Source organism: Neophocaena asiaeorientalis, unplaced genomic scaffold, assembly GCF_003031525.2.
Source record: "Neophocaena asiaeorientalis asiaeorientalis breed wild unplaced genomic scaffold, Neophocaena_asiaeorientalis_V1.1 scaffold76, whole genome shotgun sequence".
In the NCBI taxonomy this organism is placed as follows: Eukaryota; Metazoa; Chordata; class Mammalia; order Artiodactyla; family Phocoenidae; genus Neophocaena; species Neophocaena asiaeorientalis.
In genome coordinates this window covers 1,205,550-1,226,051 of record NW_020173668.1, presented here as the reverse complement: position 1 = coordinate 1,226,051, position 20,502 = coordinate 1,205,550, and the positions used below count along the sequence as shown (strand labels likewise).

The 20,502-nt window shown below is 39.8% G+C and overlaps 2 protein-coding genes and 2 non-coding genes across 9 annotated transcripts in view; all 4 read right to left on the bottom strand.

Moving 5' to 3' along the window:
• The window catches only part of RIT1 (Ras like without CAAX 1), an 8,094-nt gene extending 5,905 nt beyond the window's left edge, over positions 1-2,189 (bottom strand). The window contains exons 1-3 of one of the 3 annotated variants that reach the window (XM_024748110.1): positions 2,081-2,189; positions 1,419-1,563; positions 1,191-1,247 (exon numbers count right to left, since the gene is read on the bottom strand). In XM_024748110.1, coding sequence (XP_024603878.1) covers positions 1,191-1,247; positions 1,419-1,521 — 160 coding nt within the window. In that variant the 5' untranslated portion in view covers positions 1,522-1,563; positions 2,081-2,189. Of the gene's footprint in view, positions 1-1,190; positions 1,248-1,418; positions 1,564-1,700; positions 1,920-2,039 lie in introns of those variants that run through there. The other 2 variants (XM_024748111.1, XM_024748112.1) reach the window with 2 other exon arrangements.
• A 1,023-nt stretch (positions 2,190-3,212) lies between these two features.
• On the bottom strand, positions 3,213-19,834 carry KHDC4 (KH domain containing 4, pre-mRNA splicing factor). 4 transcript variants are annotated; one of them, XM_024748107.1, is made up of 14 exons: positions 19,745-19,834; positions 19,047-19,263; positions 16,092-16,220; positions 15,658-15,737; positions 14,074-14,126; positions 13,659-13,822; positions 12,356-12,567; positions 11,725-11,785; positions 10,173-10,230; positions 9,678-9,931; positions 7,750-7,911; positions 6,725-6,837; positions 5,396-5,487; positions 3,213-4,470 (listed from the first exon to the last, which is right to left on the bottom strand). In XM_024748107.1, the coding sequence occupies exons 1-14, from the start codon at positions 19,780-19,782 to the stop codon at positions 4,271-4,273; spliced, it is 1,833 nt and encodes a 610-aa protein (XP_024603875.1). In that variant the 5' UTR covers positions 19,783-19,834; the 3' UTR covers positions 3,213-4,270. The 4 variants fall into 4 exon arrangements, 3 of the variants coding, with proteins under 3 accessions (XP_024603875.1, XP_024603876.1, XP_024603877.1); XR_003003621.1 differs by having other exon boundaries at positions 4,419-4,470; positions 6,725-6,809; XM_024748108.1 differs by lacking the exons at positions 3,213-4,470; positions 5,396-5,487; positions 6,725-6,837 and having other exon boundaries at positions 7,776-7,911; positions 9,678-9,830.
• LOC112401839 (small nucleolar RNA SNORA42/SNORA80 family) lies at positions 8,812-8,945 on the bottom strand. The gene has a single exon (XR_003003635.1). It is a non-coding gene; the product is annotated as a small nucleolar RNA SNORA42/SNORA80 family (small nucleolar RNA).
• LOC112401841 (small Cajal body-specific RNA 4) lies at positions 13,247-13,375 on the bottom strand. Its single transcript, XR_003003637.1, has one exon.
• Positions 19,835-20,502: the final 668 nt, after the last annotated feature.

Here is a 20,502-nt window from a genome sequence, read left to right as displayed (position 1 = left end):
TTTTTGGCCGCACTGCATGGCATGCAGGATCTTAGTTCCCTGACCAAAGATTGAACCCGTGCCCCCTGCAGTGGAAGCACAGAGTCTTAACCACTGGCCACCAGGGAAGTCCCAGGAAAAGATATTTCTGGAGTTCTAAGTAAATTATCCTAGGTCTTACATTAATTTTATTCCCAGAATTCCCACCATAGTGTGAATTCCTGAACAATGTTCTAAATTTAATATAGTACATGAAAAAATAAGCACTGTTTCTATTTTCCCCAAGCCACAGAAACATCTACTATATAAAATGACCACATCCAAAGATGGGTTAGCACAGAACACTCATTGGCTCTGTGGAAAAAAGAGCAGCAGAGGACTGACCCAATGGAAATCCTTCCTAGAGACCCAGGATCATGACAAAGTGTCACATCCTGAAAATACAAATAATATGGCAGGTATTCTGTGCCCTCCTCTATCCCCATCACCATTTTTCTTTTATCCTGGGATATAACTCCTAAAAATCAAACCTGCCTCCTTATGGTTCGGGAATGATAGTAACATTCTTGTTCTTGGTGTTTACATAGAACAGTAGTTTAAAAAAAAAGGCAAAACAAAATTACTTTTTACTCTCTAACACTGTTTTACTAACAATAGAGCATTAAGGATTATAAAAGACACGAAGAAAGACCTTGCTATGTAATGAACTTGAGGTATAAGGAAGTAAATTAAAGGCTTCTAGTGGAACAAGTCCAGGCTCTGCATGTCTGGGTTGTAAGAGTTCAGCAGGCTGGCTCTACTTGTTTTTCTGCTTCCTTCTGTGGAAGTTCAAACCAGCTGACTCATAGTTACAGAGTCAGTCTCAAGTCAGACCCTTAGAAAAAATAATAGCAAAAGGCTTCGTTAAGTGGCTTTAAAATTTTTCCCTTAACCTGGCAATACAATATACCAACCATAAAAATATAACAAAGAAAGTGTCCCACTAATGCTCAATAAAAGACAGACTAAGATGGCTGATATACATATACAGTTAAGCTAGGGGAAAAAAAATCCATTTGCTTACCAACTGCTGTGATATTCTTATTAAATAAATCTGAATTAGACACCAAAAAAGGCTCAAAATATAAATGGTTGAAAATTGTTTGAAAAAATTGACACCAAGACACTTTTATGGGGTTTATTTGGAAAACCAAAGTGATAATCTGACTTACCAATGGTGGGATCATGATCTTCTGGAAACCGGTGGCTGATGAACTGCATGGTCATGGCTTTAAAGCAATAAAGGAAAGTTAAAATCCACACAAAGGTCACCCACAGAAAGAACTGTAAGTATCAATATTGCATGATAGCCAGTCTCCCAGTTGGTTTGGGTGGAGGGCATTTGTTCTAAGAATTTTTCATTCTAACTTCTTTTAAAATGTAAGAAATACATCACCTACCGCTTTTCCCTACACCGCCAGCACCCAGCATCACTAGTTTGTATTCCCGTGACAGCCCTGCAGGGCTGCTACAGCTACCAACTGGGCGAGTTCCAGAATCCATTGTCCTCTTGGAGAATCCTGGGCTGCCCCGAGGAAAAGGCACCTGGAAATAAAGAAAATATTTAAACCAGGATTCAGACACCATGACGACAGTCCTAGAGCCAGTGCCCTACCTTCCCATACTCTGACCTATTACTCCTGCTCCCTTTCTGGCTGCCCTAAGAAACCCTACATCCTCACCTTCCCTCCGGGACAGCTCACTCCTATGAAATATCACAGGTTTTTCGTATTATTACACTTTCCAGAAAGAATAAAGAGACAAAGAAATTTTGAATTTCTTTTCAAACTGGAGCGCCGGCACAGCATGAAGGAGCCCAGTGAGAAAGATGAGGTTTGGGGACCAAAGAAACACCGCCCCTTAGGCCGCAGGGGCCCTCTCACACCAGCGGTACCCGGAGGTTCCGCCCCCTCCCCATTCCCCTCGACAGCTCCCCTCCCCCAGCTGCATCTCCGGCCCGCCATCAGGCACCCCCCCCCACCCTTCCCTTTCACGAGCCAACCCACTCCTGCTGCTCGTACCCCTCGGGACTTGAAGACGTCGGCCGGATTTGGTCACTCACCTCGCCCTCCTCACTCGCGGCTAGGATCGGCACTGACCTGTGACCCCTCCCGCAGCCGGGAAAGATGGCGCCACCAGCGCCCGCATCTGGGGTGGGGGGGGAGGGAGGGGCGGAGCTGCCCAGTGACGCCTGCAACTGGCCCCGCCCCCCCCGGGGAGGGCCATCTCCCCGGCAGGTCCTCAAACCCCGTTCCGCGACTCACCGCCAAGGGCCTTGGGAGAGTAGCATATTCAGGACGTGCCCACAAAGGCGTTAAAACAATTATTAACACAGAAGTCAAATAAGTATGTGATAAGCGACACAAGGGGCCTCTAGAATAACAACTTACCCAGTACCGTTGAAGATTAAAAAAAAAAAAATTTGGCCAAATGAATGTGGAAACAGGAAACGGGCACCCACCAAATCCTCCCCCAAAACAGGACCAAGATCAAGTTTAAGGCTTAACAGCAGAAAAAGCAAATTTCCCCAAAGGGACAAGGACAATGACTTGGGCTCTTAAAAACAGAATCAGGTCTCAAAGATAATGTTCTAGTTAGACTAATCAGATTTCTGCACATATTTTAAACAAATGTAAACGAAAGATATTTAAAAATTAGGGTGTTTTTGGTTTTGTTTTTAACAAATGTATTGATACTACCCTCCGGCAGGAAATGATAATTCAAGAGTTTTCAGGGGTCCTTAAATTAAATACAGCAATAAATGAAGGCACTATCAACTATATTCACCTCTAGGTAGCACACATAAATACCAGAAGGAACTTCACACAGGAAAGTTTTTCTGTTGCAACTTCTGCTCACCCTTCTCTTCCTTTTTAAGCATGTTTTCCCAAGAATAACTTGTATTTCCTTTAAAAATATTTCCTTCACTCAGTCCCTTTACAAACCATGTTCAATAAAGGGGGGGCTAGAATATCAAAGTGGAAAACATCCATCACAAAAATCCTTTACATTTTCATTTTGACTTTCAAGGGTTTACTTTGGAAAGTCATAAAACTCTTGGAACTACATGCAAACTTTTGGGTCCACGTATGTATTCTTCTGATGGGGTTATGATATCATTATGCTATGAGTAAAAAGTTTACGAATTTTAGCGTATGTATGGGTTGTAGAAGAAAGAACAGAGAAACCACAAGCAGAATATTTATACATTTATTTATAATGAAATTATGGTCTAAATATTTACAACATATAGGAAAACAGAGGATACGTTTATACAAAGCCAGCCTGCAAAGTATTCAAATGTGCAAAAATGACAGTTCGGTATCTCAAACTACTCCTGGTTCAGCAGACTAGCTCCTTCACTTTCACACATCAATATTTGATACAAAAAAGTTCTTTTGGCAAAACCTGTAATGCCAAGAAAAAGGACAAGTTGCAATTTCAGTCACTAAGTCCACCATTCTATTGCAAGCAGTCAAATCTCTCTATTTTAGCTGCAATCAGTTCTGAGAGAGACAGACCACTGGGTTTCATTTCTGTGATGAGTTCTGACCAGCTTTTGATCAAGTAGTTGTCTCTGACCCAGCTGAAGACAATGAGCTTAGACGGGCAATAAAAACAGCAACGGCTATCTGAGACAAGAATGCCTGAAGGTGCCAGCTTTGGATCATCCCAATGGAAAAAAAAACCTTCACTATCCCAGGATCCAGCTATATCCAACAGTTTCAAATTAGTAAAACCCCATTTTCCAAAACAAAGAATCCAAAAATGAAACAGGGATGAGGAGGTTCTTAGATTTAAGCACTGAAAGGATGGATGGTCTTAAAATCATCTCCCCACTAATAAATAGTAAGGCTTTGTATGTAACCAGTTATTATCAAAATTCACAAAACAGTAGTAAAATACAAATAAAACTTGCTTTACATCAGAATAGGGGCTATTCATTTGGAAAAGGCTGGACCAGGTAAAGGGTATACTGGAATGACCCTGTTGAACAAGCACATTTCACCAACTGTTAAAAAGCTTCTGAGACAAATTTGTGATTCTAAGTAAATTTTAACAGATGCTATGCCACGGCAGAAATAAGGATGTTTTAAAAAGAATGCAACCCCTTTAAGAAAGGGGACACTCATCTCTGACTTCTGCAAAGGTCCAAGATGGTTCCCAGTACAGGCCCCAGAGTCTTGTTAAATCAAATGCATGCATTATTGCTAAAGAGTCACCGAGGCTCAAAACTCTGCTCCACTGTTGCCTATGGAGCCATCCAGAATGGCATCTGTTGTTTAGCTCGTGGTTGTGATGAAGGGTACTGATATCCCAAACTCCAGCCCTGTGGAAAACTACTTGCATTTTTATGACCTCCGTGTTCCTCCTCTTCGTCAGATGAATCTGCAGCATAAGCCACCAAGCCAAATCCCTTCTCTGTAGTTTTCATCTTCTTGACTGGATAATCTAGGAGAGAGAAAAACAACCCCAACCCCATTCCCCACCAAGGAAAAAAAAAAAAAAAAAAGATAATACCATAAATTCGTTAATTAAAAAAAAGATGTTAATTGTAAGTGGTTAATTGGACACCATTTTGAGGTCACAGGGTCAACGGTCACCCAAAAACGTTGAAGATCACACGAAAAACAGCACCAGCATCAGCAAATGTGAATCCACCAGAACCATGTAAGAAAGCAGAGAAAGAAAAAAGAAACACACACACACACACACAAAAAAAAAAAAAAAGAAAAAAGAAAAAAAAAGGAAAGTTAGCAAGTGAGTCTCTGGAGGCTGATATTTCACCTTTTAAAGAGTTAAAAGAAAAGAAGAAAAGAAAAAAAATGTATTTTCTTCTGTTCATTTTTATTATGACTACAGGCAAAGAACAAAAATAATCCCATTTATGGACCTCTCCAGGATTTAGAGTTCTGGGATACTAAGAAGCAACATTTTTAAAAGCAGCCACTGGCTGACCATTCCCAACCAATAAACAGAGTTATAAGGGGAGATGTGGCTCAGCTCCCAACACAAAGAAAAATCTTTAAGTCTGTATCAGATTATCTCCAGGTATTCAAAACAACAAAGGCAACAAAATTTTGAAATGACCTACCAATCATTACTTTTTCCTAGGGTTTTAATGTCACTGATGCTATGTATAAAATATAAGTCGACTGACTCTTTTCTAGACACACGTCGGTTGAAAATAAAAGGCTGTGTAACTATATGCTGTCCTTATAAATAAAAAAAAAAAGTATTCTCATTAGCCAGTAGATTACAGAGGTTGGATTAAATATCTGAATGAGTCACACCTGAATGAACATCAGGTTAGAAAACCAATAGTTTAAGACCAGTCTTAGCCATTCCCTTGCTCCCCCAGCTACACCTTACTCACCATGACTCCCTGTTAAAGTCCCAGACCCATTCCTTTCATCAGATTCTGTTTTTATTCCAGTCACTGGAAAGGCTGGTGGAGGCATCAACTGCCTGTTAAAAGAAAAAAAATAATTTTTCAGACAAATTCAAACAATTTCAACATCTCCAGTAGATAAGAAGTAGAGTAACAATATAGTCTGCAGATAATCTTTCAAGTTCAGTTTAACTTCAACCCTTTCCACCTGACTCCCCTACTCTTCAAGCTGTTATCAAGTTGTAAGATTAGGAAATTCCCTGGCAGTCCAGTGGTTAGGACTCCACACTTCCACTGCCAGGGGCCCGGGTTCCATCCCTAGTCAGGGAACTAAGATCCCGCAAGCCAAGCAGTGCGGCCAAAAAAAAAAAAAGAAAAAAAGTAAGATTATAAGGATGTAATAGAATGAATTATATGAATGAAATAGATACAATAGAGAACTATATTTAATATTATGTAATAACCTATAAGGAAAAAGAATCTGAAAAAAAATAGGTATGTAGGTATACACAACTGAATCACTTTGCTGTACACTTGAAAATTAACACATTGTAAATCAACTACACTTCAAAAAAACCAAAAAAGTCAAAATAAAGAAGAAAAAAAAAATGAGATCTTTCCAATGCAAATTATCTCTGTCATGACCTGAAAGTAATTGTGTTAACTGTTTGATTTGTATGGATATGCCTTTGTATACTTTCAATTACATGTAAAACATGGTCTGTCCATTAATGGAATTTGCCAGTCACATTACATATTTCTAGGCAGTTTATAAAATGATGCACCAAGAATTAAAGTATGATATTCTCACTTAAGAAATGAAAAAAAATAGATATAACAGAATGAATGAATAAGACAGAATGAACTGTTGTGATAAGTCAGCTCCATCTTATGAAGGCTAACATAATATAGGAAAGGAGAATTCAAGCACTGGATGGCAGGCTGGACTCCCATCCAAGCACCTGCATCAGTGATATTCTATGATTCTTAGTAGCAAAAATGGTGTAACACTTCTTTTACTGTCTATCCTTAGGAGAGTGTCTAAGACTCAGACAATAAAAGTAAAGGAAGATAGGTGAATAATCAAATACTGAATTATTCAAGGCTGAGTATAACTGCTTCTAAGACTGTGTAAGGGATATCATATTTGCCATTACTGCATCAATTACAACAAACAGGAGCTTGTTTGATCCAAATGATTTCATTCCAGTTTCAGAACATGGAAGCTCATAGCAACAATCATTATGCACATTAATAGTACAAAAAAATGACATCTGAATGTATTCATATATAATTATGTTACAACCAACTTACCTGTCCCTCTCTCGCTCTTTGCCTGAGGAACTTGCCGGCTTCGATCCTGCACCTTCAATCTCATTCTGACCGGAGAAGCCTGTACCTAAATTAGTCATATGAATGGGTCCATGCTATGAGCAGAAAAATACAGTGGCATTAGCAAATCTACAACTGCTGTATTGACTTTAGCTCCTTAATGTAACTGTCAAGTGCTTCATCTTTCTGATAAATTGCAGTAAGCTGCACTACATAGTTCTTTGGCATTTGGAGTGTAACTATAGTTTGAGTAGAGACTGTTATTTTTCTCTGTAGGACTTGGTTAGGGATGTTGTGACTCACTATGCTATGTCTGTGTTCAACTATCTATGACTTAACTGGTTTGTATAAATCTAGTTATAAACTACAAAAATGCTCCAAAGTTTGTTTCAAAGAATGCTTCAAGGATTCTGGCAAAAAAGGTGCTTCTCCTGATAAAACAAAACTGCACCGAAATTATATATTTTAATAATCTTAAAAAAACTCATTAGTGAATGACTACGTACATGCACAGAATCACTGCATTTCTGGCTATCTTTTTTTAGGGGTGTAGGAATTAGAGAAAGACATCATCCTCTTTTTTAGGAGGGAAAAACAGAACACTAAGTTGAAAGCCAAGGTTTTAAATACAAACCATATACTGGTAGAATAACAGTTCTTCCCTACACATTTCACTACAAGCTATCAGAGGCTTTCAAGAGTCTGCTGTATAAAGAGGAAGTGCAGAATTCTACAGAACTTCCAGATGCTAGTCATAGGAGACTTCTCTCTAGGCGGAGAGCTTTGTACTCTCTTATCACACTGACCCCAAAGACAAAACCCACCCAAAGGGAATCACTCTTGCTTTAAATTAATCCCCAAGGATAAATACCTAATCTAAATGGATTCCAGAAAGCAGAAATCCCAGTACTGGGAGGACAGTGGATACAGATGTGAATTTATCTTTCTTTAAAGGGAGAATACAGTAAGATAAGATGAGGAAAGTAAGACAGGGTATTTTATTTAACCTGGTATCCAAGAAGTCCAGATTCTCGTTCATCTGGTAGCTCCTCTGTGAATCGCCTCTTCTGTGCCTGAGGTTGACTTGGGAGTGGGGGCGGGGGCGGGGGGCCAGCAGGCAAGGCAGTTTTGACAGGAGCAGCAGGAATAAAAGGCCCACTCATCGGACTCTGGGACCAAAACAAACCAAGGAGGAGAAAAGTGTGAGAATGTCCAACTAACAAGTAACTAAAGGATGATTAAAATATACTTTAATGATCAGTATGTTTCATATGAATCCTTCATCTTCTGGTCCTAAGTTTCCTTCATGTATAATGTGGTAACAGTATCACCTAATGTGGTAACAGTATCACCTAGTCTTCCTACCTTCATGGTAGGAAAACATGAAATTGACAAACTCGATAGCGCTTTGAACTCTCAGGAAAAACCTGATGCACATTTCGGCCATTAGGAGCAAACATGATCATTAACAAACAATAGATACTCCAGCCACTTACTTAGTTCAGAAGTTCTCAAACAAGAACATTCTCTTATTTAAAGCCCTTTAATCAATGTGATTAGCTCTTTCTGGATCATAAATGCTGCTAATGCTTGTGGCAAAGGCAACTTCATCTATCACTTCCATGGGTAAGTTGTTATGTCAAGAGCAAGTCTAATGTTTTAAGAGGTTGTTCCCAAAAGGAAAAGATAGATATATTAGAGAAAACAAGCACTTCTAAAAGGAAAACTCTCATTAGTGACAGCTAGTATTTACTGACTGCTTACTTAACCCTTGCAACTCTTTGAGATATGATCATTATGTCCATTTTGCGTATAAGGAAAACCAAAGCCTGGATAGACTAAGTTCTATCCCAAGATCACATAGCTCAAGAATGGCGAAGCATCACGGACCCTGCAAGTTTACCTCTAAACCCCAACTCTTACCCACTTTGCCATACTGCTTCCTAATTACAAAAGGATGTGGCTCAAAGCTGCAGAACTATAGCTATGCCTAAATATAAAAGTCATAAAATAATCACGACTAGGGGACCACAAACAGAAGTGAGTTCAGAAGCCCATTTTTGGTTTCACACTGTACAACCCCCTTCAGTGCTCACAGCCCACTGGTAAGGAGGCTGGGCAATGGTTCGAGGCTGCAATTTACTCTGGCATGGGTACACTATGAGAGGCCCACAGAGGACCCGCCATAAATCCATCACCATGCTTCCATTAGTCTCTCCCCTGCCTCTAAGAAGGACTGTACATAATCTAGATGAGCTGGCTACTGACTCTTTTCCTAAAATTCTAGTTTCTTACCTAGCTTCAGAAATATATACCAGCATTTATAATCCTTGAGTTTGGAAAGTACATTATCTCTTGGCCTAGGAACACCTGTATATGGTATAATATTTCTTCTAAGATTAGTAAATCAGTTCCAATCATTTAGATGAGTGCAGTACGCCAGCCTTTCTCCATGAGAACTTTCCTAACACTGCAAGGCCAGGGACAGGCAAACTATGGTTCTGGCCTACCTATTTTTGTAAATCAAGTTTTACTGGAACCCAGCCATGCTCGTTCATTTGGTATTGTCTGCGGCAGCTTTTGCACTACAGCAACAAGAGTGCAGTAGTTATGACAGAGACTGTATGGCCCACAAAGCCTAAAATATTTACCATCCAGCCCTTCATAGAAAGCTTGGCATCTCTTGCTCTAAAGTTGTATTTGGTGGCAAGAGTTATGAAACTGACTGCAAACTTTAGGATGAATACACACATGTACACACTACTCCAAAGTATTCAGGTAGTTTGGTGGTAGGAACACAGGAAAAAGACAACAGGTAAAAAAAATACGTCACATTCCATATTACTTCTAAATAATACCACCAGCTTTCCACCCGTTCCCTGCCCCAATTTTTCCAAATTCAACAATTCTAATGTATCATATCCTGGCATCCTACCTGTCCAGTGCTAGCTGGAGGCTGCACTTGTGTTATCGGGTATTGTGTTGGCACAGGTGGAACTCCAGTAGGTAATGCTGGCAAGACTCCAGGTGCCAAAGAAACAGCTGGTGGCACTATGCTTGGTACTCCGTAGGGAGGTTGAACTGGCTGCTGAGGAGGGGGAACAACAGGGTAACCAGACTGATAGCCATTGGATGGATAATATGGTGGCTGAGGAGGGACACTACTTATAGCAGAGGGTTGTGTATAGCCTGAGGGGGAAGAAAAAAAGTGTTTAATCAGCTGCAGCAGAATGAGACATTTTTGCTGAATATTAAACTTAATCTCTAGGGAAGAAAACTACTGAGGCACAAATGGCTTTCCAAATTACCCTAAGTTAAAGGGAACATTATTAGTGCCCTGGCACAGTTAATCTAGCCTCAAGTATCATATTTTATACATCAATATCACTAGCAAGATATTTTTTAGTTGAACACTTCAAGACATACACACCTGGTAAAGGTACAGCAGTATTAATCTGATTCACAAATCTAGAGTACTCAGCATGAACCTGAAAGTGAAGGGAACAAATCAATATGGAACAGACCCAATTCACTGAGTATGTATAAGGATATATAATTCTAAAATCAAAGTAATTAGGAATTAAAACATTTCCACTGATGTTTCAATCAAATTTAGACTTGTTTAATCTAAATTTTAATAAGGCACACCTATAAATTATTAGGCCAGGTTTTGGGAACCAGGGGCATGGACATCAGGAGCAACCTAACTCCGCCCCTCCCACAAACTGACCCAATTCTGGGGTACAAAATCATTCAGAGAGCCACAGAAATTAGGCAGTTAGGAAATTTCTAAGTTGTCTGTATAACTGTAGAGAAGTCATTCATTCTTTTATTTACTGGGTAATTTGCCCTCAAGGAGCTCATGGTTTAATGAAGATTTAGTACTTCCCCTGTCCAGTTCTTTATTATAAGCATCTAAGTCCAACTTCAAGTGGCAACAAAGAAAAAGAAGGGGAATGGTCAAGGAAGTTATATGGTACAAGGGTGGTAAATCAGGTTACCCCACAAAAGCAAAGAAAACAATAGATTCTTCCCAAAAAGCTTAACGCCAAATACCTTAACCAAATAACACAAGGTTGAACATATTCAACCACCAAACCTGATTTCCTTTAGGTGCTATAAAAACAGCCCTATGGTTTAACTTCTGGTTATTTGATTATAGAATAAAAAGAATGGATAATTAAACCAATTATCCCAAAGGCACTGCTAACTGGTTTTAAATTATTATAGCTCCACCCTTACTTTAGCTAAAGCTACTATTAAATTTGGAATGTGCATCATAAACAACTTGACCGGGATTAATAGTATTTAAATAACTGACAACAATGAGATTTTATGACTCTATATACTAGAAATTTCATACTGAAATAGCTCCTGAAGAAGAAATGCAAGCCAACTGTGACCCTGGCTAGGGGAGTTTGACTTCCTTATAGAGAATATTAGTTGCCAGAATAAAGTAGAAGTTTGAATAGCGTTGTTCCCACCCACCACCAAATTCTTGTCTGCCCAGAACCTGGGAATATGACCTCAATTGGAAACAAGGTTTTGCAGATGGAGATCATTAAGATGCAGTCACACTGGATTAGGGTGGGCCCTAAAACCAATGACGGCTATCCTTACAAGAAGAGATAGACACAGAGATACAGGGAAGAAGGCCAGGTGAAGATGGAGGCAGAGTTATGCTGACACAAGGCAAAGAATGCCAAGGACTGCAGGTAATCATAAGAAGCTAGCTGAGAGGAATGGGATGGATTCTCCCTCAGAGCATTCAGAAGGAACCACCCTGCCCACACCTTGATTTTGGACTTCTGGCTTCCTGAACTACGAGAGAATAAATGTCTGTTGTTTTAAGTCACCCAGTTTGTGGTAATTTGATATGGCAGGCCTAGGAAACTAATACAGGTAGAAAAATAGCTAAGACACACAGTCCAAAATGGCAGTAGATCTCCTAGATGAGTTTCAGACAGATAAATACAACTCACTGTTTGCAAGAGATTCTCACAGAGCTTCTTGGCAGCAGCCAGGCCTTCTGGTTTGGGATGACTGCAAAGACATAAGAACCAAGAAATTTGAAGGGGAGAAAAAGAAAAGATACAGAGAATTCTGCTTCCACTTTGTATGTTGTTTTATAAATGTAATATATTCAATATAGCACAAATCTAAGTTTCTGAAAATCACGAAATAGGAACACAAAAATTAAGTCATTTAAGCCCTTCAAGATATAACTAATATCGTTACCCAAATGTTATTGGTCTCCTTCTCTGAGTTATGGTACTTCTTGATATAAAGAAAAGATATTTGAAGGTCACTAAAATTACTATAAGATGTATTAATACTCTCATAGGTTTAAATGAAAGTTATTTTAGGCTTATCACAGCTCATTTTATGATCACAGACCCTTATAAAACCCAAGGATTTGAATACTAAAAAAACCAATTCCACCTCTTAATTCAGTTTTTATTAACTAATTACAAAGTGATTACTGCTATATTTACTTAAGTTCCTTATGTTATTACTGATTAAGCCCATTTTCTCTTGCTCCTTTTGAATCATTCCTGCCTGTACTGATCAGCTGACAAGTATCCAAAAATCTTCAGCCCCATCCATCCATACCTGATGTAAATGTACATAGGTTCAAAAGCTTCTCGGCCAGATGCTGGCTCAATGCAGCCTGAACCTTTCCCTCGCAGGAAGACTTTGGCACCCGTTTCAATCTGAATGTGCTGCAAATAGGAGCAGCCTGGACCTTCCACTTTCTCCTTGACGTTAAAAGTGGGCACAGCATGTTCTAGACCCACGAATAATTTATCTTGAACATAATGCATCTGTAGAAGAATAGAATACCTCAAATTAAACAGAGAATACATAATTAAAACCTAATCTTGGGGCTTCCCTGGTGGCACAGTGGTTGAGAACCTGCCTGCCAATGCAGGGGACATGGGTTCGAGCCCTGGTCTGGGAAGATCCCACATGCCGCAGAGCAACTAGGCCCGTGAGCCACAACTACTGAGCCTGCGCATCTGGAGCCTGTGCTCCGCAACAAGAGAGGCCACGATAGTGAGAGGCCCGCGCACCGCGATGAAGAGTGGCCCCCGCTTCCCACAAGTGGAGAAAGCCCTAGCACAGAAACGAAGACCCAGCACAGCCATAAATAAATTAATTAAAAAAAAAAAAAAAGAATTAAAAAAAACAAAAAAATCTAATCTTGAAAATTATTATGCAAAATACTTTAATCCTCCAGATACTTTCAATCACTTCCAGAATAAACACCCCCCTATAATTTCTACCATGAGCCTAAAAAATAAACCCTATCAAGTAGCTTAATTTAAATGCAAACTACATATTCCATGGGTATACCTACAACATTAACACCTTACTCTGTTCAGTGAAATCTATTTAAGAGGTGAAAACCCAAGATTCAATACTGAGTAAGCCTACCTATTTACCCCAACTGATGTAAGTTAACAAGAAACAGCAAAGACAGTCTACTGTAAAACTGGACGAAAATGTTGGGTAGTACAGTCAGCCCTGGGATGTTCTCCAATAAGGGCTGCTCTCTCCAACCCTTTTTTCTAGGAGGATTGTATCAGCAGAGTCTTGCTTCATCAGACTCAGCCTTCTTAGTCCTCCAGTTGCCATCAAGTTTACAAATTTAAATCAAACCACTAACTTCAAAATGTACAGCGTGTGTACTCTTTGATCTATCAATCCCTTTTCTAGAATGTGTCAGTATAAAGAGATGTGTGTTCAGAAGTTCACTACCCCTCAGAAACCTAAATGGTCCATTAATAGGATATCAATGGCGGTAACTTTCAGATTGGAATTTCAGGTTTTTCTTCATACTTTCTGTAGTATTTGGCATGTATCATTTTTACAGAAATGGTAACGCTGTTAATGATCTCTCCACAAAACATACCCCTGACTGGAAGGGAGGCTTCTGGCTAACAGCTGGAGACAGCTGTGCAATGGGCGCTGGCTGGTGATAGACAGTGACTGTCGCACCGTTAAAAGTTGGACTCGTCCCTGTTGCAGCTTTGACCACCCCATTGGTAATAATTTCTTTGATTCGGTTTACAGCTCCTAGGGAAAAACACAGATAGTAAGATACTATACTAAAGAAATGAACGAACTGACTAGTATCCAATGGTAAACACAGGCCAATGCTCAATTACTCATGTTTTAATCCGTTTTATAGATTCCCCAAGCACATTCATGACTAGTTCATAAAGAAGAGTTAGAACAGCCATCAGGAACAAATAGTTTGCCAACTTATTACGTATAATACTCTACCCTTCACAAAAGACAGTAGGTGAGCCAAAAACATTACTTACTGTCCACTAATTCCCGTGTCTGGCCCTGAACATGAAGATATAATGGACGATCCCTATAAAAAGAAATATAAAATGATGATCCCAAACTGGTCACAAACAAAGGAGCCAAATGGGTCACCAAATCTAATTTGTAATGTTTCACAGAGTTTCCAAATAAGTAAAAGAGACTATATACTTGAAAATGGCTGTTGCTAGTTAATTTCTAAGAACATGGTTTTACAGCTGGGGAATGAATAAACTTTGTTGGTTGCTTAAAGTTAATGGGCCCACATAGGGATCAAATATGCTCTTATGGGCTCATGAACATTAGTCTCCAGTCAACTGGATAACCCAATGTTTGAGAAGACAATTCTTTTTTGTTGGCTGTCTAATAAGTTACAAACAAACATGCTCTTGGCTATCCAAACTAATGAGACAAGAGTGATGGTGGCATACAGATACATTTCTTTAAAAGCTCGCACCCGGGACTTCCCTGATGGCACAGTGGTTAAGAATCTGCCTGCCAATGCAGGGGACATAGGTTCGAGCCCTGGTCCAGGAAGATCTCACAGGCCACGGAGCAACTAAGCCCATGCACCACTGAGCCTGTGTTCTAGAGCCCGTGAGCCACAACTACTGAGCCCGTGTGCCACAACTACTGAGGGCCGTGCGCCTAGAGCCCGTGCTCTGCAACAAGAGAAGCCACCACGATGAGAAGTCCATGCACCACAACGAAGAGTAGCCCCCGCTCACCGCAACTAGAGAAAGCCCACGCGCAGCAACAAAGACCCAACACAGCCAATCAATCAATCAATCAATCAATCTATAAAATAAATAAAATTAAAATAAAGGCCCACACCCAACTGAGAAGACTCTTTAGATTCTAAACATAAAGTGGCTTAGATTCAGATTGTGATTATAATAACGAAGAAAGTGATCACTAACCAGAGTTAATAAAAAGCAGTAGGTAAAATATAACCGTGTTTAAAGACAAAAAAGTTCAAAACAGCAACCCTCCATATGCAAAGTTAAATATAGTCTTGGTTTGGAGTGGGGAGCAAATTTTGCCTCCTAATTATATTTAGTTTAAACCAAAGTGAAAAATGTTGCACTGCCTGAATACCTGCCCTCAAAAACTGAATAATGGAAGTAACGAAACTAAACTGAGATGAAGCCTTTACATGGATAACCTACAACCTATAATCATCATAGAGGCAATAAGGAATTTGATAAAAGGATTTTTCTAAAAGGGAGATTATGACAAAGTAGGAACCCATTTGTTGGGGGAAATACTTCCATAGGGAAAAACTTTAGAAACGTATACATTAAACATTAACAATTATTATTTCCTTTTACACTTTACTGTAACTTATTTCCTCCAATAAAAGCATTAATTGTGAAGTAAAAAACCAAAGAGCAAGAGGAAAGAAAATAGCTGCTAACGCTTAACATCTGTTTGAGACGTCCCAAATTTTGCTATAAAGCATGTGTGTGTGTATAGCTACTAACCAAACATATACACATATTCCCTACAAATGAAAAATATGAAGCTAATGTGAGTCCTATGTCCAACCTTTCCCCAAAGTACAGGATATGCATACACACCCTGGTCCTACTTTGGCCTTCTCCTCAGTTGTCATGAACCTCCCTCGAGTTGACACTGCAGCCCCACTAAGTCGGCTGATCTAAAAAGGAAACATTCTATTAAAAAGATGATGTGGCAACCGAGTTCAATGACAGGTAGCAGGATAGATTTTCCCCATTAATTCACTCTTCCAATAGGCAGGAATAAGTTCTCTCCTATTATCTGAAACTTTGATTCCATTGTTTTGTACTCAAACTAACTCAAGGAATTCACCCATATCTGTTTCCTTAACTTCACTAAGAAGTTCTTCCACAGTTAAACCCAATCCTGACTTCGCAGACGACGACCCAAATCCACTAATAAAAATCTGACTCCTGTTTGTGTTTAAAGGCCTTGTTTTTCCGAAACTACATCCACCCACCACCTTCCCCAAAGAGGCCTGACATCTCCACACCTCATCTTGAGTCTGTCCTCGGGTCAGCAAGTTCCTACACGTGAGAGGCACATCATTGATCTCCACTTCAGCCACCACCAGGTCATCCTTGCTTTTATTACTAGTTAGGCCTTTGCCAGGGGCTTGAAGCTACAAAAAGAGAAATTAGATTAAAAAGTTTATATGATGAAATAAATATCTCTTTGTTGTCCAATTTGAAACTACCCTTGCCCAAGTGCCATCACCTCCTTACCATTCCCTTGCCTGCCTGCAAACACACCTGGAAATACTCCTTGGTCATTCTTCATAAATGAAATAAAAAGCAAACAAAACCTCACAAAAATGACATCAAGTACAGTCAATTTACTTGAAGGCCATCATCAGATTTCTCTGTAACCTTGGCCGTGTGTGCATTTTTATGACCATGTAATTACAGAAACGTTATGGAATAGAAGCTGCAATCTCCAAAAGGAAAATTAAAGGGCCAAGTTATGATGCTTTACTGCTCAGTTAGATAGCTACACGTGTAGTAAAATATAGGGTAGGGTAGAGTCCATGCACAACATGAGTCCAACAACTCATACATCTCATTTGTATAATGGGAAGTTGCCTTTGTGCCAACAGTAGAGTCACAACACAACAAATTCAACTAATTCCATCCTTACAGTGACCTCAAATTGTATCTAATTCACATCCCTTTACTCTCTATTAAGGAAGAACAAAAGAGAATGAATGAAAAGCCGAGTAAGATCCTAAAACCTGATCTGTTTTCTCTCACTTTAAACTACAGACAAATCCACAATATTGTAAATCAACTATGCTTCAATAAAAAATAATAAAATGGAAAAAAAATGCTGTACAGCAGAAATTAGCACAACATTGTAAATCAACTATACTTCAATTTTAAAAAAAAAGAAAAAAAAAGAAAAAGAAACTATAGGGAATCCCCTGGTGGTCCAGTGATTAGGACTCTGTGCTCTCACTGATGAGGGCCCGGGTTCAATCCCTGGTTGGGGAACTAAGATCCCAAAAGCTGTGCAGCACAGCCAAAAAAATAATAATAAAATAAACTATAGGCAACTCCAGATAGCTGGATCTGAGTGTTATCTGAAAAAATTTTAACCTCAAGATGGCCTTCCCCAACCTTTAGTTACCCTGGACAGCACAAGGAAGGTAAAAAACAGGTTATTTATTTGTTCATTAGGTACATTTTCTAAAGGTGGAGGCAAACTAAACAAACTCAACAATATCTCTTTTCATTTGTTTAGCCCCTTTCAGAATGCATTTACACATCTTATCTCACTGAATCCTTATGGCCACCTTTAAAGGTACATATCAGTGTTGTCCAACAGAACTTTCTGTTTTCTACTTGCCAGTCTGATATGGGTGCCACTACCCACATGTCTATCGAGCACTTGAAAATGTGGCTAACGTGACCAAGGAACTAAATCTTAAAATTTACAACCAGTAACTGGGGATTCTGGGTTTCAAACCTAGGAATTCTGATTCTAAATCCAATATTTATGCACCATGCTGCCTCCTGTTGAGTTCAATTACCATTTTAGAGATTACTTTTTAGAGAAAAAATGAGTCTAAATGATTAACATCTGTATTAAGAATTTTAACATTCAAGTATCCATTCTGTCAGTGTGCTTTTAGTATTTCCTTCTAGACCTTAGAAAGAGACAACTGACTCATACGATGTTTTCAAACCATAAAAATACAATGAAAAACAAACGTCCAATTCACTAAAAGTTTTCACCAAATCCACAGAACTTGAACATTAAAGCATCCAGACAGGTGCCTACAGATAAACGATGTTGATGTTATCTACTGATAAACTGGAAGGCCGACGAATTGCATTTTCTTTCTTTTTTCCCCCCAGCTTTACTGAGGTACAACTGACAAAAATATACGTTTAAAGTGTACAACTTTATGTCTTGATATATGTATACAATGTGAAATAATCACCACAAACATACTAATTAACATATCCATCACTTCACATGAATTGCATTTTCAAACACAGAACTCATCTCTTCCCAGGTCCCATGGAAGGCAATTTTAATTTAAGCCAAAATAATTTTTTTCGAAGTATAACTACAGTGGAATGGGCTGTCTTGGAACACACTTAATTCTCCAACTCCAGAGGCTTTCAAACAAAAGCTAAACACCCAATTGTCCAAGGTGACTCTGAAGTCAGACATCTGTGCCTACCATTTACAGATCTAGGACAGTTACTTTCTATTCATGAACCTAATTTTCCTTATCTATAAAGTGGTGACAATACTGCATTCCATAAAATTGTTGTAAGGATTTTTTAAGCGCAAAGCATGCATTCTAGTAATACAAATGGAACTGTACTATTTATCCTGTAGGAAGATTCTTGCATTCTATGGCAAGGTATATTAAAGGCTTCAAAGTTCAGATCCACTGTAGTTGTAAGATTCTAATTATAACAGGAATTTTATAAAATGACCAAATAATTTCCTCAATTTGTACGAAAACAGCAAAACAACCCATATATAAATTACTCATTTTTAGTTTATGTTTAACTGCGCTTTAGTTAGACAGTTAGGCAGTCATTAGAAATCTGAATCTACAGCTTCTAATTAGATGTGACATTTTAAAGCTCACATGATTTACCTGAATTTCTCTTTTGACTTCAGAGAAAATGTGCATGTTATCAAAAAACATATTATATCATTGCTTTAGATGACTATATAGAACTTAAGCTGAACTACGTTAACATAGACAAAACAAGCTTTTTGGTCCATAAATGTAATCAGCCCAATCAAAATTGTCTCCTAAAAACAAATGACAAGATATCATCAAATATGTTCCAAAACTAAGTAATCTTTAAATTACTGTATCGCTGTTTTCTCCTTCCATAAATGTAAATTATTCAGAATCACAAGATTACAAAATAACCCCCATTAAAATTGCAATTAGCAGAATCCCCTCAACTTCAAATACCTTCTCAGCAGCATTCTGAGTTGGTTTCAGCTTTCCTTTGGCCATAAGCATGGCATTGATCTTGGCAGCCACAGCAGCAGCAGCATCCAAAGCTCCAGAGGGAGCAGCGGTGGAGCCCCCAGGGCTTCCCCCACCGCTGGTAACCTCCCCACCTGGGGTCGCTGGTGGCAGAAAGAGAAGGGGAGCTGGAGCTGGTTGGTCCCATTTGCTGCGGCGCCTACGGAAGTAAAAGGAAAATACTGGGCTCCACCAAAGCTTTCATTTATATTTTTCTCCCCTTACTACGCCTTAGCATCCCATTTTCCCTCTATCATGTTCCCTCTGCAACTTCGAATCTCCTATAGGAGCTGAAATGACCATCTCTCCTTAAATAGAAAACTATTGCAACATTTTCCCAGGGTCTCCTTCCTTTCTATTCCGTCGCCCCCATGAAAAGATTCCACTCCGTCCTATACACCCTCGTTTTCGCCTTCCCCTTGTCTAGTCCTTTCCGAAGTCCGTGCTTTCCTCCTCTCTCTGATCCCCGCTGGCCTTTTTCAGGGGCCCCGGGCCTGCTCACCACCCTTCTCAAGAGTCCGGCCCTCCAACATGTACACTTCCCAACTAAGCGCCCCTCCACCCATACGCTGCTTCCCATGATCCCTCCGCCTCTCCTACGCCCCATGCTCGCTGCGATGCCCTCTCCCGCGGAGCTTTACCCGCCGGCTCCAGGATGTGTCGCGCTCCCCGCGGACATGGCGACCGGCTCTGATCAACCACCCGCCAACTACTCCGCTACCACCTTCCCGTCACTTCCGCCCCAACGCCCTTACGCAAAACCTCTTCCGGTCGTTAGGCAAAGCGGTTCCGGTGTAAACGTCTATTCCGATTGGACTCTCGTTGATTTCGAGGCGTCTGGCATTCTGTGAGACAGGGTGGACTTCCTGCTTGCGCCTTGCCCTTGAAAAAGATGGCTGCTAAATCTGGTATTTAGGGGGAATTGGGACAAGGAGAATCCATCTTTGTTGTGGGCAAGTTGGTAGCCTAGAAGACAATACGCATGAGTCAGAGAATTAAACAGGTTTTCCTGTTTAATTTTTAGTCCTGTTCGTGTGGAGTCCCAGCCTCTTGCTTGGGAGAAGGCTTTCCCACGAGTTTTTCGAACTTCACGTTTCAGTTACCTGTTTAGGAAAAAGGAAACGATTCGTCCCAAAGGTCATTCGAAGAATTTCTCTCTTTTTTTTCCCATTTCTATGCGCCTAGCGCTGTCTTAAGAGCAGGGCATATAAAGACGAGCAAGCCGCGGTCTTGCCTTTCTGGCAGTTACAATGTGGCGGGGTAGCCCTGCGGGTAAATACATGGAATAGGGTTGTAAAATAAGCAGAGGTGGAGAAGATATAGTGCTCATCTTGGAGCTTATACGCAGATATTTGAAAGAAACGGAAGTTAAACGTGCGGGTGAGGGCTGGAGAAATGA